Genomic DNA, 20,616 nt, shown 5'->3' on the forward strand with positions numbered 1-20,616 from the left:
GAATTTATTTCCCCCACTTCTCATCTTGTCTTTTAAGTCTCAAATCATGAACGACACCTAGTTTAAAGGTACGGGGTGTTACATTCACGGTCCGTTTTTCTTCTCGTCCTATTACTTTACAAACATTGCACTTCTCTGAACTCTTCTGATGTTGCACAAAGACGACTCAGTTGACGGACCGTTGACATGTTAACGGTCCGTACAAATACAGGAACAGTTCCTAAATATTCAATTTCCTCGTTTTGGCTTGCTTTTGCATTCCAACCACTTAATAACTGCATCATACACAAAACACATCAAACTGACACAAACTTACTCGAAAACAAGTAAAACTTAAAGTTAAAAAACATCAAATGTGCCATAATTTCACGGCACATTATCTCTCCTCAAATTCCTCAGAGTACGGGGGACGTATTTCTCCAAGAACGCTTGATGAAACTGGGCCCAAGACAACGGAGGCAACCCAGCTAGCTGACACTCGACAAAGGACCTCCACCACATCTTTGCGTCCCCACGCAGCTGATAGGATACATAATCAAATCTATGTGTATAAATAAGACCCATCTTGTATAACCTCTCATGACTGTCAACGATAAACTCATAGGCATCCTCAACTGGAGTACCAAAGAACATCGGCGTTTCCATCTTAATTCATCTGGCGAACATCTCCTGATACCCAAAGGTCATAGGTGGATCGTCAACAGGCCTAGGAGCACATGCAGTGGTGGGATCTCGTCGATACGGGAAGTCATAGAAGCAACAGGTGTCACGACCCAACCCCGTAGGCCATGACTAGTGCCCGAGTTAGGCACCCTAACACACTTATCCAGATCGAATCACATACAGATAACGTACACGGGCACAAATATCACACGCTGCCCCAAATCATATAAAACTGGCTTAGACATATTTCAAACGCAACCATATATATATCAAAAGCCGACAAAGCTATCAAATGGCGCAACGGCCCAAAACATATACGAATGCAAGCCGACATGGCTGCTATGGCGAATAGGGTCATACAAACACACCTGTACAGAAGTAGGCACGACCCACAAATACGTCTACAGACCTCTAAACAGACCAACAGATACATATGACGGGACAGAGCCCCGCCGTACCCCTGAATCAAATATATACATATGCAATGAACGAGGATATATACCAAAATGTAGGCTCCGAAATGATAGGAGCACTCCAAACAGCAGAAGGGGGTGTCCTAAACTGGTGGATCACCAAACTGTGCGTCTGTACCTGCGGGCATGAAACGCAGCCCCCGAAGAAAGGGGGTCAGTACGAGATATGTACTGAGTATGCAAAGCAGAAGCTACAGAAACAATTCTGAGGCATAAACAAAATAGTAGTACAGAAAATAAGTACAAATCCAATATATCAAAATGTTTAATTTAAAAAAATATAAGTCATGCATAAGGTACAGAAGAATATGGTCGCCCGCCCGTCAATGGCGCCATAACACAGCATAACACCAGAAAGGTTTCAAATATCCGTATCCCCGTCACATATCATAACGCAGCATAGCGCCGTACACAACATATCACCAAAATAAGTGGAACCTGGCCCTCCAACGAGTGGCTCGGTAAATCATAAACACAGCATAACACCGGAGTATATCATAGTGCGCACGACAACAGAACCGGCCCGGGAACCGGCGAAAGATATAGCAGAGCGCACGAGCGGAGTCATGAGTAACCATATGCATAAAATCATTAACATAGACTCAAATATAAGTAATTGACCATACTTGACTTCGAAATGATAATCATACCAAATTCTTTCAAAAGTCGTCCGAATTACATAAAGGAAAGTCGCGGGACCCACGGACGGGTATTGACCCGAGTCGGGCCCGCCTATGGAAAACATACTTATCATACGCCATACAAATTCCTACAAAATATCGGAACAATCCGAGCCTTTCTGTGAAAGATACGATATTCATAGTTACGGAATTTCTTTAACACAACCTTTTTGTACAAAGTTTGGAAACCAATTCTTTGGAAGACATAATGGTTCATATTTCATCACATCATACATAAGAATGCCAAGAACATATATATAAGGATCATATCGTACTCGGATTTCGAATTTAGAATTTGCTCGAGGCTCGTGATATAGCCTATTGAAAACTAAGGCATGCCAAAAGAATGAAGGATGGAGCTTTACATACCTCGTACGCACTCCAAGCTAGCCAATCTAAAGTTAATCCCAATCTACGCCTCAGGCTCCCCAAGGTCTACAAATACGCCAATGAATATCAAACATTAGCCATAGGTACTTAAGCCATTTATTCCAAACTAATTCTAAATTCTACAGAAATTTGGGCAGCATTTCCCCTGTAAATAGGCCACCCCGAAAATTTAACTCGGCCAAAATTAACAACACAACAACAATAACCAACCTAGCAACATCAATGACCAACCCGAAAAGCGATATAACATTAATAACTCTCTTTTGCATCATTCGACAACATTCATAATATTCGATTCGACGGCTTACATTCAAGCCACATTATCGCTCATACATTCAATTATCAACCCGAATCCTTTCCAACAATATTCAAGAGCACTTTTAACAATTTACATAATAATTCCAACAATCCAACAATTTGCTCTAATTTGGCCGAAAAACAGTCCCCCAAACCCGAGACCCCACTGTGCACACTCCTCATTTCCAAGTCATGATTTGTATCAACAATCCACACTATAACAATATCACTCTCCTAAATATACAAATTACATCAAACGCACAATAAGCCTCAAATCAGCCCATACAATTACAACACCATTCTTGAGTCGTTAAGCGCTCAATTCCAAACTAGAATTCATAACGACAACAACGAAAACGCTAAGCGATATTAATGCGTTCTTCGGCATATAGCAAGACCAACACTCGGCTACCCTACACATATACATGTATTGGTGATTCTTAGCCATCCTACATACTACAACAATCAAACATGCTACAAGAATTAATCCATCAACACAATTACAACACCCATTTACACGGCTCACACACCATACACACGGCTCAACTTCAACATACCATATTTCATTATTTTCATCCATATTAACATACTACAATATGCATAAAACATTTATAACACATAAAACATGATCAAAACTCACCTTTCTTCTTCAATCCCTCAATAGGTTGGGGTTTGCGATCCACTAAACGAAAGACTTGATCGCTCCAATAACACTTCCACGCTACTTAGGGACCTCCAAATAGTGGGTTTGCACCAAGGAATAAATTTTGGAAAGGCTAGAATTGGAGTTGGTTTTTCCCTCTCTTGGCCGAGAGTTTAGGGTTTGTTGGTTCTCCAATTTCTTGATATTTTGCTAAGTGTAAATGAAAGAAGATGATATTTTGCTAAGTCCCACACAATTTTCTACATGTGTACTTGGGCCCACATATGTGTTGGACCAATTAAAATTTGCCACAACAATGTGTGGGGACCACTTCAATCCACACGGCCACAAGGCCTTATTTGCAAGATTTTCAATTCTAATTATATAAATTTTGGTCCCAAATTTTCCTAAGTGTTCAAAGTCAACAATTTCATATACAACTTATGTCTCCAAAATAAAATCAAAGGTCAAAAGTCCCGACTTCAATCCCGGAATAGTCTTGGCCCTAACTTATCATAGTTAATCCGGGTTGTCCCAATGTATAAAAATACGGGATATAACAACAGGCTCCATCATGTGAGTCTGGCCCTGCTCAGGATTTGCGCTCCCTCTCTATCTGAGACACTCCTAGAGTGGCTGGAAGGACACCCACCGCGTGCAGCCCATCAAGATAGTGTAGTATACGGACCATGGTGTCCTGAAGCACAAGAGTTAAAATCACATCAGGTTGAGCTTTCGCTGGTCCCAGCTCTCCCTCATCCATGGGCTCGTGCTCAGACTGATGCTCTGGCTCTGGAGATAAGGATCTGGCTCGTCTCTGACCAACCGCAGGGGCCCCGCCCCTAGCTGGTGCTGCATCACGGCCTTTGCCACGGCCTCTCGCTCGACCACGTCCTTGTGCTCCGGCCCTAGCAACGGGCTCAGGCACCTCATCCCTCGCAATATTAGAAGGGGACCTCACCATCTATGATAGAATAGAAGTGAAGTCAGATACCAATTTGAACATCCTAGATACCAATTTGAATCAAGTAGCACGAAACAAATAAAAGAATGGGATTTTCCCTAAATATCCTATAGCCTCTCACAGAGTACGGAGCCCATCGTACCGATCCGCAAGACTCTACTAGACATGCTCTTGTACTTGAAAGACCGGCAACCTAGGGCTCTACTACCAACATTTCACGACCCAACTCGTGGGTCGAGCAGGCACCCACGCTAACCCCCCTGGTGGGGGAACCCTTCCCTTATTCAATATTCATTTTAGGCATACTGAAAGGAAATAGAAATATTTAAGCAGTCTTAGCATATATATGATAGAATAAGTGCAGAATAAGAACTATATCATCCCAGGGAATCTAGTCTGTAACAGTACAAGAGCTACTAAATACTACAAGTCTGAATTGCCATGTAAGGCTCATAAGCATAAAAGGGATAACTGTCCAAAAGGCCATAGACAGATAATAAGATAAGTTGAGACTCGGGCTGCAGAACTGGCAGTGACTCAGCCTGAATCTTCAAATAGAATGGCCTCAAGAGTCACTCACGAAGGCCTGACGTAGATCCTGTAGCGAACTCTAAACTTAAAAAAGAGTACGATAAGGTAGTATCAGTACAGACCCTATGTACTGGTAGGTATCATAGGTTGACAACAATTAGTTTACATATATGAACAAAGAAATCAACAAGTAAACATATAAGAGATCTAGCACATTCACGAACCAATTCAACATAAGGTAAATTCAAATATCATATGCCATGTACTGAAATAAGCAATGAAGAATGGATGTAAGTGTGAATGCATATGCAATGCAATGCAATGCACTGGCCAATTGTCCATACCGTACACACATGCTAAGGACGGAAACCTCCACGTCTCAATAGTCATGACCCATGGGGACCCGCGAAGTCCATGTACACCCTCATCCCAGCAAGAAACCTTTGGCAGCGAGTACAACACATTCTGCTTCGGTAGCAACCTCGGATCACAGATTCTCATCTCTCTTTTAGACGATCCGGTAAAGATCTCGGATGTCCCACTTTCTCATTTATCATCATTTCGCACCAAGTCACAGTTCATATCAATGCATTATATGAAATGAGAATGTATGCCATGCATGATATTTCAAACAACAGTAAATCAAAATCAAGATCTCATTTGTGTCTTATCATAAGTACACATCACGATTCAAGCCTAATCTGACTATTCTTCCTTTTTTCGATGATAAGTTACATAACAAAAGAGAGATGAATACAGACACAAGTCACAATATAGCAAATAAGGCGACAAGCCCACAAACAACAACAGAACCAATCAAATAGGATTTCACCTCCACACCATACCGGAAGGCCTAACATGCTTTCCCCGTCAATATCTAACTCCGATATATACTTCACTAATTGGAGTCTAACCGAAAGGTAAATCATAACCTACCTCGATGCTGAGCGGGTGCCACGAACTATCACACAAAAGCCTTGCCCTTTCGACAAGCTTCCGAACGTTCAAAGTCTATTCAATGACGTAGTCTACATTCAAAACAAAGACTAATGATACTCATAATGCCACAATACTATTCGAATTGAAAACAACCCTTTTAAATAGAAAATCGGGCCCACTAGGGCAAAATAAGAATTTCAAGTAAAAGTCGGTTACCCAACGCTTAAGAAGTTCGATACCACTCCCCAATTAATAATTAAACTCAATTAATCATCAATTTCACCGTTTAATCAAGAACCCCCAATTTAGAAAGAAACTCTAACTTCCATGACTTAGATTCTTGAAATGAAAGGAAGATTCAAGCCTAGAAACTAATTACCCAATGATTAGATGGTAGAAATCAGTAAACTTACCAATAAAACCCAATTAGATTGAAAGACATTTATAATCATCATCCAAGGGTTCACGAACCCATCTTTCCCAAATAGCTCATTAAAACTACCATGGATTTCATTCTTAAACATAAGTAAATCACAACGGGAGAAATAGAAACATACCCAAGGAACAATTTATCCAAAAGCTCTGCAAATCACCCACACAACGCTCTCTAGGTTTAGAATTTGAGAATGGAAAGAATGGTTTGAAATTGGGAAATTATAGCTTCTTATTCAGCGATTTCCGCATCCGCGGACACTTTGTCCGCAGATGCAGACGCGCCTATGCGATTAAAAATTCCGCATAAATGGAGTCACTTGACACCTCATAATCTCGTGTCTGCGAACCTACAGAGGCGGACAGTTACCCGCAGAAGCAGGACATTAAAAAACTAGAAAAATCTTGTTTTCACCAAGTTCCACCCAAATTTCGACATCCATCTGAGACCTCCCGGATACAAACCAAACATGCAGACACATGTAAAAACACGCCACGAACTCAACTGTGCCCTCAGAATTCCTAACAGAGGTCATCTTGACTTAGTCAACCCCCAAATGGCCAAAATCAAGTTTCTAACCATGGTTACAAAACGACTCTGAAAACCTCGAGAACCAACCCAAGCACCCCACCAAATCATAATCGACCCTCTGAACCTCATGGAATTTATGGAATTCCCAAAAAGATCTATTTACTCAAAAGTCAACTATTGGTCAAACAATTTTCACTTTAAGGTTCTAATTTCCTCAAATTCTACCAAAACTCGCTCGATGACCTCGGACAATGTCGCCTATCCCCGCGGGTCAAAAGCACTCTAACGAGGCTAGGGGAAGGGTCAACCGGGGTCAAATGGTCAAAACACGCATAACGACCAAACGGGTCGTTACACTTCACATCCAAACGCACGTCCGTATTTATAAGCTTTAATTACTATATACTGTCATATTCACTTCAGGGAATAGATATGTATTTGTAACATTTATCAAAAGTTTTTATTCTTCAGGAATGAAACATATCTGGGTGTGCCTTAAGCATATTAAATTGTGATAGCTCAGAACCTCTTTTAATATATTGTTACTTCCGGAACAAATAGAGGCATAAATATATAGAGAATTCTTCTCTAACGTATCTTCAACAATAATCACAAGCCTATAGAAATATTGCCACATCCGGTGGTTATAGACATAAATAAATTTCATCATATATAATGAAACTTACAAGATACTACCAAAAAACTTACAAGTTTATGTGATGATAAATTACTTTACCTATGATTGCCATCACCGCAGTCGTTTGCCGCTTAATATAGCAAGAGATACATGCCTCAAGAACCTTTCTTTATGCAGTTCAGAGCTTAATAAATGTCCAAAAGTAGTAAGATTTTCAAGAAACGAAAAAGGAATAATATCCATACATCTAATGTTTAAGCCATGAGAAATTAAAGATGGCTAAAGCCATGTGAAAAGAATCTTTACAGATTCATTTACTCTCCCGCAATATTGACAAATAAATACCACTGTTATTGCTTTAAAGAAAACATACGTGGTAACGAAGTGGTGGCCACGAGAATCAATCGGTAAAGAATTGAGAAAAACTTATTTATTAATTCTGGCTAATACTCAAATAATTTACGCATCAAAGTCGTGATGTCATGATAACTTTGTTCTATTTCTTATTTGAGTCTCGTGCTGATAATGTGTTATAAAATAATAACAAAATACAAGGCAATAAGAAATATAGCCAAAGAAGTTGGGGAGAGAGATATTTTATTGCTCTTTGATTTGTCGTACAAATGAACTGTCCTATTTATAGAGGAAAAGAAATTGTTGCGAGGCTTTTCAGAAGCTGCTGGCAAGCTGCATGCTTGAGCTACTTGCAAGCTATCTACTTGAGCTACTTGCAAGCTACCTGCTTAATTGTAAGCTTATTCAGTTGACTGTTTATTTTAATAGACATCCACAATATGGTGTTTATAACAAACTTCATTTTTTTAAGTGATTTTCAATTTTTGTAAACCGAAATATAAAGCCCGTTTGGCGATATCTATTTGAAAAAGGGTATTTGTTTACTAAATTGGTCCTACTTTTTTTAAGTTAGAAATAAATAATTTAGAGTTAGAAATTTAAGTTTGAGGAATTTTAAACTTTCACTTACAAAACTTTAAATGTATTTTCTTACCAACACAATTTTAACTTTCAAATACCCAATTCGACTTCAATTTCAAATCTCAATCAACTTATATTCAAACGCCTGCTTCTACTTCAAAAAAAAAACAACAACAATATCCACTAGGCTTTTTGGGCCTAGGGCTAATTTTATAAATTTTTCTAGAGCAAAGTCACATAGTCTTTACAAATGTAGCCAAAATGGCTAATAAATAATGCAAGAAATACTGAAACAAACTTAGACTAATGATGCCTAATAAGCTAATGAATTAATGATAAGAAATGAATTATGAAAACACTTGAGCATGTCTGTGAAGTGTATATCAGCTGCATCCTCTTGTATATTATCATGTATATCAACATCTGATAGCATGTAGAACCACCTTCTTATATTGCAGAATTGACCATGTATCCTGATAATGAACTTAGTATATATTCCAATGGTGAACATAGCAGATATACCACAATATACACAAGGTATATTGTAGTTCTTTGTATACCATTAGAATTAGTATTTAAGTTTATAATATATCCCTAATCTGAACCCTTGGTGACATTCAACCTTTCTATTCCAAAATCTGCAAGCTTATGCTTTGATAGATTCAGCCATTGATCAAAATATGATCCATATACCAACATAATCCCAGTAGGTTGAGTACCAAGTACTAATACCACTACATGAGAAAACATTAATATGCAGACCATATATGACCAACTGCTGAGTTGCTTCTGAATGTAATGAGTAACTGCATCTGTTAATCCTGCAATGTTGTATACTTCATGATGCCCTGCAGTGCTGAGGCTATATGCTTCCACACTTGAAACCATGTAGTGTTGGACCTGATCTGCAACTCTAGTTCTATGATAATAAGCATCCAAGTATCCTGCAGCTATGCAACTGAACAAATCCATGCTTGTGTCCTTCCTTGACATATTAGCATCCCTATTGTGTGCCATTCCATCAATTCCAAGTTGCAAACTGTGTGTATTCTCATCATGCATATTGAAGATTGAGTGTCCTATGTTACACAATAAATCAAATATACAGATGGTGTAGCATACAAAACTGCAAATTATGCAATATATATATCCTTCAAATCCATGTTGCAATTTGTGTCCATAGCACTCATATAGTCTGAATTTTAAGTGTCCTTTATCATGACCTATGTGAATAGGATCTAAAGGCCAAAGCATGTGATCAACTTTGGTTATAGTTGGTGTTGATCAATCTCAAAGTCTCAACTCATACTCAGAAATTCAAAAAATTTAATGGTTAGACACACTTCTGTCAATAAACTACAGTTACTGCAGAATTGTGTTCCTTCAATTCCAAAGTTCAAACTGTACCAAATCCCATCATATGTTATGAACAAACTGATGGAATGGTACTTGTGTATCCAAAACATATCATTTCCTATGTGAATAGGATCAATGGTGTAAAGCACTTGAATTGCTTTGTCAATTCTGCAGTTTTGAAAACTTGCAGATTCTTTGTGTTGCACTTTTGAACCTGAGTCCATGTCATTTCCTGTGCACATAGGATCCGTGAACCAGTTGATTGAGTATTCCTTGTATCCAACTACTACATCATATCCATGTTGTGTATAATACAGACCATAATAAAACCTACAAAAATACACAGAGTTAGTGAGAAAACCATCCACCATACTCTCCTCCCATAGGACTTGAGTATGATGGTTTAAAGGCTGCTCCATCTCCTTCTTCATCTGTATCTCCTCTGAGTTTTGCTTCTTAAATAGGGACATTGTAATTTGTCACTATTAAGAATCTTTCTCCCTTTTGAATCCAGTTCTACAAAGGAATCCACTTGAACTGCATCATGATCAAGAGCTTAATTGGCTAAATGGTCAGCCAACTTGTTACCCTCTCTCAAAATATGCAGAAGTTGTACTTGACCATTGTCCATGATGTCCCAAAGCTCTTCTACCATAAACACAATATTCCAGGGTGGCTTCCATTCCCTCTCCAAGATCATCTTCATGAGCATTGAATCAGTTTCAAGTATGAATGAGTACACATGCTTAGACAAGCAAAACCTTGTAGCTTCAAGTAATGCCTTGACCTCAGATTCTGTGTTTGTACCTTCCTGCATTTCCTTAGCACAAGGATGCACCAAGTCTCCATTATGAGTTCTAACACAAAAGGCATATGAACTCCTACCAGGATTAACTCTAGTAGCACCATCTGTGTTACACTTCCAAACACCTTTCAGATTACCTCTAGTAGCACCATCTATGTTACACTTCCAAACACCTTCCACAAGAAATTCCCATAACACCTTAGTTACTTTTAATCTTGGCACAAAGGACTCTAAAATCTGTAGAATTTCAGGCCATCTATGAGGTACATGTTGAATGCCTGGTTTTCTCAATCTTACCAGTTGTTGAATCAATGTAGAAGCCTGATAGATCACTCTTGCATCTGTCACCTTATTATTGTGCTTATCACCATTTCTCTTCTTCCACAATTCCCATACAATAATTGAAGGCACAATATTATAAATTGCTTGCATTCTAGGCTTCACATCAACACCCCACCATTTTAACATCACCTGTTGTGAGTGTATACCTGTAATATCAAAACCTGCAGCTGAGCTAAAATATGACCAAGTCCTTTGTGCAGTTTGACACCTCATGAAAATATGAGCAATTGTTTCCTCTTTTGATTCTGCAGTGCAGTACAAACATTTGGAAGATAGATTGTACCCCCAACTCCTGATTACTTCATCCAAAGGCACCTTAAAATGCCATACTCTCCACATAGTAAAGGCAATCTTGTATGGTAGCCCCTTTACCCACATCTTCTTATACACCTCTTTTTTTTCAGATTTACTTCTTATATACTCCCATGCTATCTTAACACTGAATTGTCCATCTGTTGACAACCTCCAAAATATCAAGATCATTTCCACCAATTGGAGGTTCTATGTCACTCAAAATGTATTCAGCTAGATCCTCAGGCAGTATATTTCTGATCAAAGCCTCATTCCACATGCCATCAGTAACTACATCAGCAACATTGTTAATGCCTTCATCACAATAGAAATCTGGTTCTATGAGGAAATACAATGGACCAAGACCTGTCCAATTGTCTAACCATAAAAGTGATGATCCCATCTTCAATTGCCACCATATCTCATGATCAATAAAATCTTTGGCCTGTAACATCTTCCTCCAAATATGCGATCCTTTTTTCCAAGGAACTAGAATAGGATTATTATTATTCAAATATTTGTTACTCATGAATGCACTCCACAGAGTTGGCTTGGTTCTAAAATTCCACCAAAGTTTGGTAAATAAAGTCAATGATATGTCTCTCAAACAACTGAAACCCAAACCACCCTCATCAAGAGGCAAACAAACTATATCCCAACCTGCCCAATGCCTTTGCCATTCTCCTATTTTGTTACTCCAAAAGAACTGTGCAAAAATCTTATGGAGTTTCTTAATCACAAATCAGGTGGATCAATAGCTGACAAGAGATCCATTTTCATGGCATGTAATACATGTTTGAGCAACACAGCTCTGCCACCAAATGATAACATCTTGCCCTTCCAACTCTGCAGCCCGTTTCTCACCTTGGTAATCAATTCTGAGTAGAAAGCCATACAAGCTCTAGCATAATAGATTGGGCACCCGAGGTACATTAAAGGAAAATTCTTCCTTTTAATACCAGTAACCTCCTCAACCTTCAAAAAAATAGCTTTATTAACCCTGTCATGCAAATATATGGAACTCTTTGTTTTATTAATCAACTAGCCAGATGCAGCTTCATAATTCCTCATAACATGCATGATCAATCTTAAAGAATCTCATATGAATATGAGAATATGATGGTATCATCAGCATAAGCTAGATGATTTACTCTTGGACTCCACTTAGGTAAACTATAACCACAGAACCATGGATTATCATGCAATGAATTAAGAGCTCTAGATAATGCTTCAGCAGCAATAATGAATAATGTAGGGGACAAGGGGTCACCCTGCTTGACCCCCCCCCCCCCTAGTTGAGTAGAAAAAACCATGTGCCTGACCATTTATGAGCACAGAGTACTAGTTGTTCCTAATCAATTCATAAATCAAGCTAATGAATATTTCACCAAATCTAAACTTCCTAAGGACCTTAGTGAGGAAAATCCATGAGAGTCTGTCATATGCCTTAGTCATATCCAGCTTCATTACAACATTGGGCACAATTTGATTTCCACTTTTCTTGCCTTTATTTATTCTGAGCCTAATTTCAATGATGATCTCCTTAGTTAACAAAATGTTTTCCACAATACTCCTACCCCTAACAAATCCAGCCAGATTCTGAGATATGAGCTCAGGAATTAAAAGGGCCAGTCTTTCATGAACCACCCTAGAAAACACCTTGTTGACAACAGTATAAGGTTTGTATGGGTGATATACCTGGGAAGTTCTGAGCCCTGAAAGTAGGTATCCACCAAGTTAAACAAGTCATCACCAACAATGTCCTAGCAGGTCTGAAAGAAAGAGCCTGTGAAACCATCAAGACCTGCTGTACAAGTACTATTAAGGCCAAATACTGCACACTTAACCTCCTTTTTGGTTGTCCCATCCACTAATGCTGCATTTTGCTCCTGAGATACAAGTCTTGGGATGTGTTCCAAGATATCAAACTGCGTTGGTGGAGTAGTTTCATGAAATTGAGCCTGATAAAATCTAATGGCTTCCTCAGCAATTTCTGCATCTATTTCAAGCCATTGGCCATTAGCATATTGGATTCTTCTAAGTTGTAATCTCTTGCTCTTACTATCGACATGAGCATGGAAGAACTTGGAATTTTTATCACCATCCTGGAACCATGCCATACCAGCCTTTTGCTTCCAAAATTCTTCCTCAATACTCAGCAATCTAGTCATTTCTGCATTTATTCTATTCAGCTGCTCTCTATTTGCATATGAAGGATATGCTTCAAAGATAGCCTCATTAGTCTTAACCACCTCCTCCATGTTGGTTATCTGCTGAAAAATATCACCATATGTTGCTCTACTCCATGCAGTTAGAGCTTTTTTCAAATTCTTCAACTTGGAGTTGAAAGCATAGAAAGAGTTAGCCTCCACTTCTATACACCAGTTAGCCTGCACAACCTCCATAAAAGTCTCATTTTTAGTCCAAAAGTTAAGGAATTTGAAAGGCTTCCTGAACTACTGAACCTGCAACTCCAATTCAATTAATAGTGGAGAGTGATCTGAACCATTTTTAATTAGATGAGTAATCTGAAGGCTTGGGAATAACTGCTGAAACTCAAAATTGGAAAGGCACCTATCAAGTCTCTTGAAGATACAATCATCTGCATCCCTGCCATTCCACCATGTAAAAACACTCCCCTTATAACCCAAATCTGTGAGATTACATGTAGAAATACAATGCCTGAAATCTTCCACCTCATTCAAAGATACAGGAAGACCACCATACTTCTCAGATTCATCTGTTATTACATGAAAGTCTCCCGCAACAAGCCATGGATCAGTCATGTCCCTAGCCAAATAATATACGTCATCCCACAATTCAATCATGTCAGTGCTGTCACACTTTGCATACACTAAAGTCACAATCATGGTCATATCTACATCCCAATTGATAAGCCTCAAAGTAAGATGTTGTTCCCTATCCATCAAAACTGTAACTTCCCATTCTTGATCAACAAATGCCCAAATTTTATTATGGACATTATGTAATGTTGTTTCCAAATCAAGTCTCCTCCTATAACTTTCTAACTTATAAGGCTGCTGCATAGGCTCCATCAACCCAACAATAAAGAAGTTATGTTTATTAGGCCAAACCCATCGACAGACACCTGTGGTCGTCCACTTCTTTTACTTGAGCACCTAAAGTGACCCTTGTTCCATTTAGACACTTCAGGTGGGTTATTCCTATTCCACTTAGACACTTTTTGCACCGTTATCGGAGCAAAACCAACACCAAAGGGGGCGCCGCCTCATTGCACATCCAACCAGCCCAAAGGCCCCAATTTTTAATGGTCAAAACTCCACGAATTTACAAATTAGTGAATTTACAATTAAAATGAGTTGGCACAATTTAATTGAGTTGGCGCAATTTAAATGAGCTGACACAATTTAATTGGCCACTTAATCCATGTAGGAGACGACTGGTGTTGGTTTTGCTCCGATAACGGTGCAAAAAGTTTCTAAGTGGAATAGGAATGACCCACCTGAAGTGTCTAAATGGAACAAGCGCCACTTTAGGTGCTCAAGTGAAAGAAGTGGACGACCACAGGTGTTCATCGATGGGTTTGGCCTGTTTATTATGCATTGTTAAAAGCCTCTTAAAAGCTTTTTTTGTATTTACTGATCTCACATTCCAAATAAGAGCATTCATAATCAATTATTTGATTTAGAGACAGCTCTCCTTGACTTCACCCCTAATACATGAGGCACATCATTTTGATCTTTACCTTGTTTCTTCCTTCCCCTTCCCATAACCTTGGCAATTTGGGTAGCGGACAAATCACTATCTCTAACTGCATAATGAAAATTCTGAGTTGTTGATTCTTCATCAAGATCAACTTTGCCATTGACCTTATCCGGAATATCAACCTGCAAACTTCCCTGAGCCTGTAGATCAACTACTTGATTACTTTGCTTCTTGGAAGAAATTTGCTGCTGTGCCTGAGTGTTGGCCAATGTTATATTCTTCCCAATCTGTGAAGTCACTTTTGCATTTGTACCTTTAACACCTTGAGTACTCCTAGCACCATTCATACCACTATTATGTGATTGAGACACTACAGGTACCTTGGCACTTGCAGATGGGGTACGTGCCATGTTCCCAGCATCTGTAGTAACCACGTCAACTTTCTCATGTTGCTTCTTAGCACTCTAATAATCTGCAACCTCCAAAGTTGACCGTTGTAATTGAGATTCTGCATCATGCTTCCCATCACTCACCTATCTCTCTTCTCCATGTCCTTGCATATTCACACTCTCACTAGCCTGCTCTAAAGCATTCTCATTAGGTCTGTAGAATCAACTGAGTGATCCTGCACATCATTCTTAATAGATATCTCACCCTCTTCACCTTTATCACTCCATAATACCTGTCCACACCTTTACCACCACCATCTGTACCTACAGCATTAATAGGAGACTTTGAAGGATTCTTCTCCACCCAAGTTTTAGTAACTCCAGGTGACATCCTGTACTTATTTGGAGTAAAAACCTTAACATTCACATTAGATTGCTTCAATAGGTCTTCATAAACTTTTTTAAATCAACACCACATTTTTCCAGAGAATTTTAAAAAATTTGTTTCTCCAACTAGTGCTTCTTTTCAGAAAGTGTTGGAATTTATTTTTTCTAAACCAAACATCAGCTTTCGTTGTTGAAAATTTTTAAATATTATCCATATTGTTTTTGGTTTCATTTTTTCGTTTATAAAAATTTAAAGATTTTTTGTTTGGTTTAGAAATTTAGTTTTTTAAAATTCGGAGATCAATCTATTTTTTAGACAAAAGCTTAATATTTAAATTTTAAAACTTTATGTTAAGAGTTTATGATAAGGCAAAGTTGTAATCCCAACCATGGGTAAATAAAAAGGAAACTAGATGGATGTTTTTGAAAGTGACTATGTAATTATTGGGTTGTGTAATAACTAGAGCTACATAAATTTAACAAAAATTACATAACTTAATAATTACAAAGTATAGTAATGACAAAAACATGTTGTTTCCCATAATACCATGCCTAAAGACCTAAAGTTATAAGTAGCACCTTAAACTTATACGTTTCTTCCATTTTAACACCTAAATTAAGACCAATACCGGTTAGGCATTCCAACTTTAACATAGTTGAACCTATTAGGCACCTCACACATATGGAGTACAAAAAGAAGTTTTCATATGGTACTGAGTGAAAGACTGATATTCATGAATAAATTCGGTGTGTAATAAGTAGGAAGAGAGGTCATCAATATGTACACCTACTAGTGTCATTTGGCCCGTGCTAAGTCCGGGCCCAAACCGATGTTAATGATTAAATTTTTAAATATCTTTTTAATTTTTTTCTATTCTTACTTCTTTATTTTTGTAACATCAGTTTGATACTTTCAAAAATACTGTTATACGATGAAATCAATAAAATTAACTTATACATAAATATAAATTATTAAAAGCCTTGGTATTGACAGATACTTTTATAGATATTCTTTCAAATTAAACCACACAAAAAAAAAAAAAAAAACCGAAAAGTCAATGAAATTAAATTGTTGTTACTTTAAGCTTTGTTTTTTCTTCCAAAAGATGCATGTTAAAATAACTTCTTTTCTTAATTTAATGAACCATTTTATGAAATCTATATTGAAATAAATTTTTCATGTTAAACTTAACTATTTTGTCCTAAATTGTATAAGATATTAATACCCCATATTTTGCAAAATATTTTAATATTAGACAAAGTAAAATATATACTTCTTACAATTGACTAGAATTTCTTCTCAAAACAATTCAGAATATAGACAAAATTATATTTTATAGTTTCTCTTTTAATATGTAGTAATTTATTAGATATATTTTACGTTGAAAGTGTGTGCACATAATATTTGATTACTTAACTACCCTGAAATTCATTTTCCGATTGGGACGAAAGGACTATAATTTACATGTTTTATACTTTTGAAAGTATTTAATAATGATATAAGTTATTTGTGTATATTTTTTAATTTAAAACTTAACCCTACCTTAAGTGAAATTTTGTTAATTACTTAACCCTATCTTAAGTGAAATTTTATTAATTACTTATGTTTGCCAGCACGTACATCCCAAAATTACATGAGAAATGACAAAAAAAAATTGTTTAATCGAACGAATAAAAATTTAAAATAGCAAATGATAAATGGTAAATAATATTAATAAATAATATTATAAGAATAACATTTTAACTCAATAATTAATTTAGCCTATATTAAGATAGAATTTAAATGACATGATAATTTATTACGTGTCTATAATAAATTTTTAAGGAAAAATATAATTTAAAATAAGTTTAAATAGTAATATTTTCACATAAAACACTCAAATATGTATGAGTGTGATTTGCTTTGCGGGGGCCATAACCTTTTCCATTGCATCATCATCTTTAGTGGCATGACAAAAGCCCTTAAAATTCTTAAAATTTATCAAAGTGTGTCAAAATTTGCAAAGTAATTAATACTTCAATTACGGATAAAAAGAGACAAAAAATTTATGTGAGGACTACAAAACTTTGATATCCTCTCTCTTATATATAGCACTAATGAGTTATAAGAGTTTTAGTACAGCTAGGACATCTAAGTAATAGCTATCGTGGAATCCTATCATAACTTATTGTACAGTTCAACTTGAATTCAAATACAACTTTTTTTTTTTTTGGTTTCCTGACCGGTGTCCAGTACCTGCTCCACTATATTTGTATCCGCGCCTCTTAGGGCTCCATTCGGGAGGAAGCGTTCCCTATCAAGGATTTTTCCATACCCAAGGCTCGAACCCGAGACCTCTGATTAAAGGAAGAGCAGCCTCATCTCACTGCACCACATCATTTGGTGGTAATACAACTTTAAGTTGATATGTAATATTCCTAACATTTCAGTTTTCAGATTTAACCAATTAAAAAAATTAGTTTTAGCCGTCAAACGCAGCTGATTTCTTATAATAGTATTTTTGTTCACTAAGAAAATCGACTCTTGAGGATTGTTGTTATTCCGAAAAAGTAATGGTTTAAAGACTATAATTAAAATTTTAAAGCAAGCTCCTTTTTTTATATAATTACATGATGGAAGTCGTCCCGTCCTTAATTTTGGACACAAGTGTAGTGTAGATAATGTGTGAATCAACTGTTGAAAAAAAAAAACTCAGAAAACTAAGAACAAAAGTATATTTATGAATCACAATTTTCATCACCGAAGATATGAACGTCTGGTACATCAATACGTTATTTACATCCTTAGTATGTATGAACAATTATATAACTTAATCTAAACTATTTACATTCAGACTTAGCCCTTTGGTTGTTATATAAACACGAGTAGAAAAGAAATGTTAAATCCGTACATGTTAAAAAAATGTTAAACTATTAACGAATGACATATCTAGCTATCTGCTCAATTTCGTATACATTATGGGCAATATTTGGCCCTTTTTGCTTATTAATCATCTAATTAGGTTAATTGATGGGTGCTATTAAAATAGGGGCAGTTGGACTAAGTATTGGACGGTAAGAGCATATTTGTTCTAAAGTATTAACGTCGGATATCTGCTCAATTTCGCATAGTTTAAGGTAATGTTCGGCCTTTTTCAGTATAATTCATCATGGCATTATCAATCTAAGTTTAATGGTTCTTGTTATCCCTGTAATCAAATTACGTACTGAAAACAAAAAACATTTTAGTTTCGAGCCCAAAGAAAACTATGTTTCCTGAAGGAATTTAATCCCTTCATAATTGTCCAAGGTTTGGATTAATTCCTTCCAGGATAGAACAAAATCTATTATGCAATACTAGCAATCGAAATTACAAAACTTCAGCGAACTCAACAAATGGCAGTGAATCACATGATACTTACTTTTTTTTCTTTGAAAAACGATGCATAGAGAGGGGATGAAGAAGATTAATTTTCAAAGAGTAAATATTTCGTGTTTTCAGCGTGTATAATGAGGCAAAGCCTCTGAAAATCTTATAGCCATCTAACAGGTGCAAAGGTACTTATTGGGGAAGAAGGTGACTGTTTGCTTGGTCGCGAATGTTTAAGTTCGTAAAATGAGCGTTGGGAAAAACTATTCCACGAATTTAATTAAATTCCACGTGAATTAATATCAGAACAAGAAAATTATATAATGAAAATGGAAAATAAATTTAGTCCATAAAGATAATCAGATATGTAACGACTAAGTTTTCGTTCATGAAAAATAATAATTAAGACCAGAAAAATAGCAACAAGTAGTGATATTTTATTTCAAAGATCTGTGTGGGGGTTACAAGCTTTATGAAATCTTAAATAAAAAAGATGTAATCCTATGATTCTTCTCCTCACGACCGTCAATCAAGGGCTTTGCTTGTTCTTGAATCGACGGATTACTAGTAGTTGTAATTTCACCACGAATGCGGAGTCAAGTTTTGATCACAAACATGGAGGTATGAAAACTTGCGGCTCACCACTTGGAGACGAAGACTTCTTACTATGCGGAAGACTTGTAGATCACCTTTGGAGAGGAGAGCTTCTTTGTGTATCTTTCCTCTTCGTGCATTTTGGCTTTATGAAGACCCTTATTTATAGTTGTAGGGGAGAGCTAGAGTATGTATATGATTGGTTGAACCATGTCATTTGGATACGTGGCGACATTTGCATGGTTCTTATATGGACTTGGCATGCTACGTCACATATGCATGTGGCGCGATTTAATTGGTCCTTGACTTGACTTGGAGCGCCACCTCATTTGACACGTGGCATGGACCTTGGGATAATAGAGGGGCTCATCATGTGAAGCCCGACAAGATAAACTAGCCCAACTGAATTTAGACTATCCCAATTGAATTGGTCTTTCAATTAAATCCATACATTTGATTTAAGCAATAAATCTGATTATATTAGCCCCTAATATTTGTTTGGACCAATACATCTCGAATTTAGAATATGATCCAAATTAAATTGTGGATTAAGTCCAACTAAATTTCAATGCCTCCAAATGCCCCTTGCTTTAAGGCTTGTTGAGGTGCATAACTTGTCAGACCTTTCAAAGACGAGACTTGAAGTATTCGTGAAACAAATGTTTTTTACTTCATGTAATTGACTTCTTGCAAAACATTTTAATTTTGACAAGAAATGACTATGCTCAAGCTCTTCAAGTCGCAATTTGATCGTTGCCATGTTAAAGCTATCCAAATTAAGACATGCTGGAGTCTTTTATTTTCTGTGATGGCATCCTCTAACAAGAAATCCACCTGACTTTCGATCATTTGCCAACTTTCGGTGCATAAGTCTAACCACTATACACTATATGTGAAACAAAGGTTAAGATTTTGACTACTTAAAGGCAGGTACAAATTTCGACTGCCTTGGAAGAAGATTTCGAGTTTTGACACGATAGTCATCCCTTTAACTTCTTTGAGTCACAAACTTTACTACCGCCATGAATAGTCCTAAACGTTCCATAATTTGCATGGTAAACTTCATACATAAGCCTATACTTTTCTTAATTTGATTCCAACTGAGACATTGATTTCTTTGTGTAGTCTATGTAGAAACAAGCTTTTGACATCTATAAATGCCCCATGTTTTCACGGTGGTTCAGCATGAATTTGTGGCATCGTCAAGCTTGTTTGAATCCATCTTTGTTAGGTAATTTTCTTCTCCATTATGTATTTTCGTCACTTTCTTTATAGCTCTGCACGCCTGTGGTAGAAAAC

The 20,616-nt window shown here is 37.0% G+C and overlaps 2 protein-coding genes across 2 annotated transcripts; both read right to left on the reverse strand.

The window, feature by feature from the left end:
- Positions 1 to 10,029: 10,029 nt before the first annotated feature.
- LOC132639424 (uncharacterized) lies at positions 10,030 to 10,998 on the reverse strand. The gene has a single exon (XM_060355869.1). The coding sequence runs from the start codon at positions 10,996 to 10,998 to the stop codon at positions 10,030 to 10,032; it is 969 nt and encodes a 322-aa protein (XP_060211852.1).
- A 55-nt stretch (positions 10,999 to 11,053) lies between these two features.
- LOC132639425 (uncharacterized) lies at positions 11,054 to 13,967 on the reverse strand. The gene is made up of 5 exons (XM_060355870.1): positions 13,377 to 13,967; positions 12,716 to 13,301; positions 12,322 to 12,626; positions 11,776 to 11,886; positions 11,054 to 11,617 (listed from the first exon to the last, which is right to left on the reverse strand). Exons 1-5 carry the CDS (start codon positions 13,965 to 13,967, stop codon positions 11,054 to 11,056), a joined length of 2,157 nt encoding a protein of 718 aa, XP_060211853.1.
- Between the last annotated feature and the right edge of the window lie 6,649 nt (positions 13,968 to 20,616).

Source organism: Lycium barbarum, chromosome 5 (genome assembly GCF_019175385.1).
Source record: "Lycium barbarum isolate Lr01 chromosome 5, ASM1917538v2, whole genome shotgun sequence".
Lineage (NCBI taxonomy): Eukaryota > Viridiplantae > Streptophyta > Magnoliopsida > Solanales > Solanaceae > Lycium > Lycium barbarum.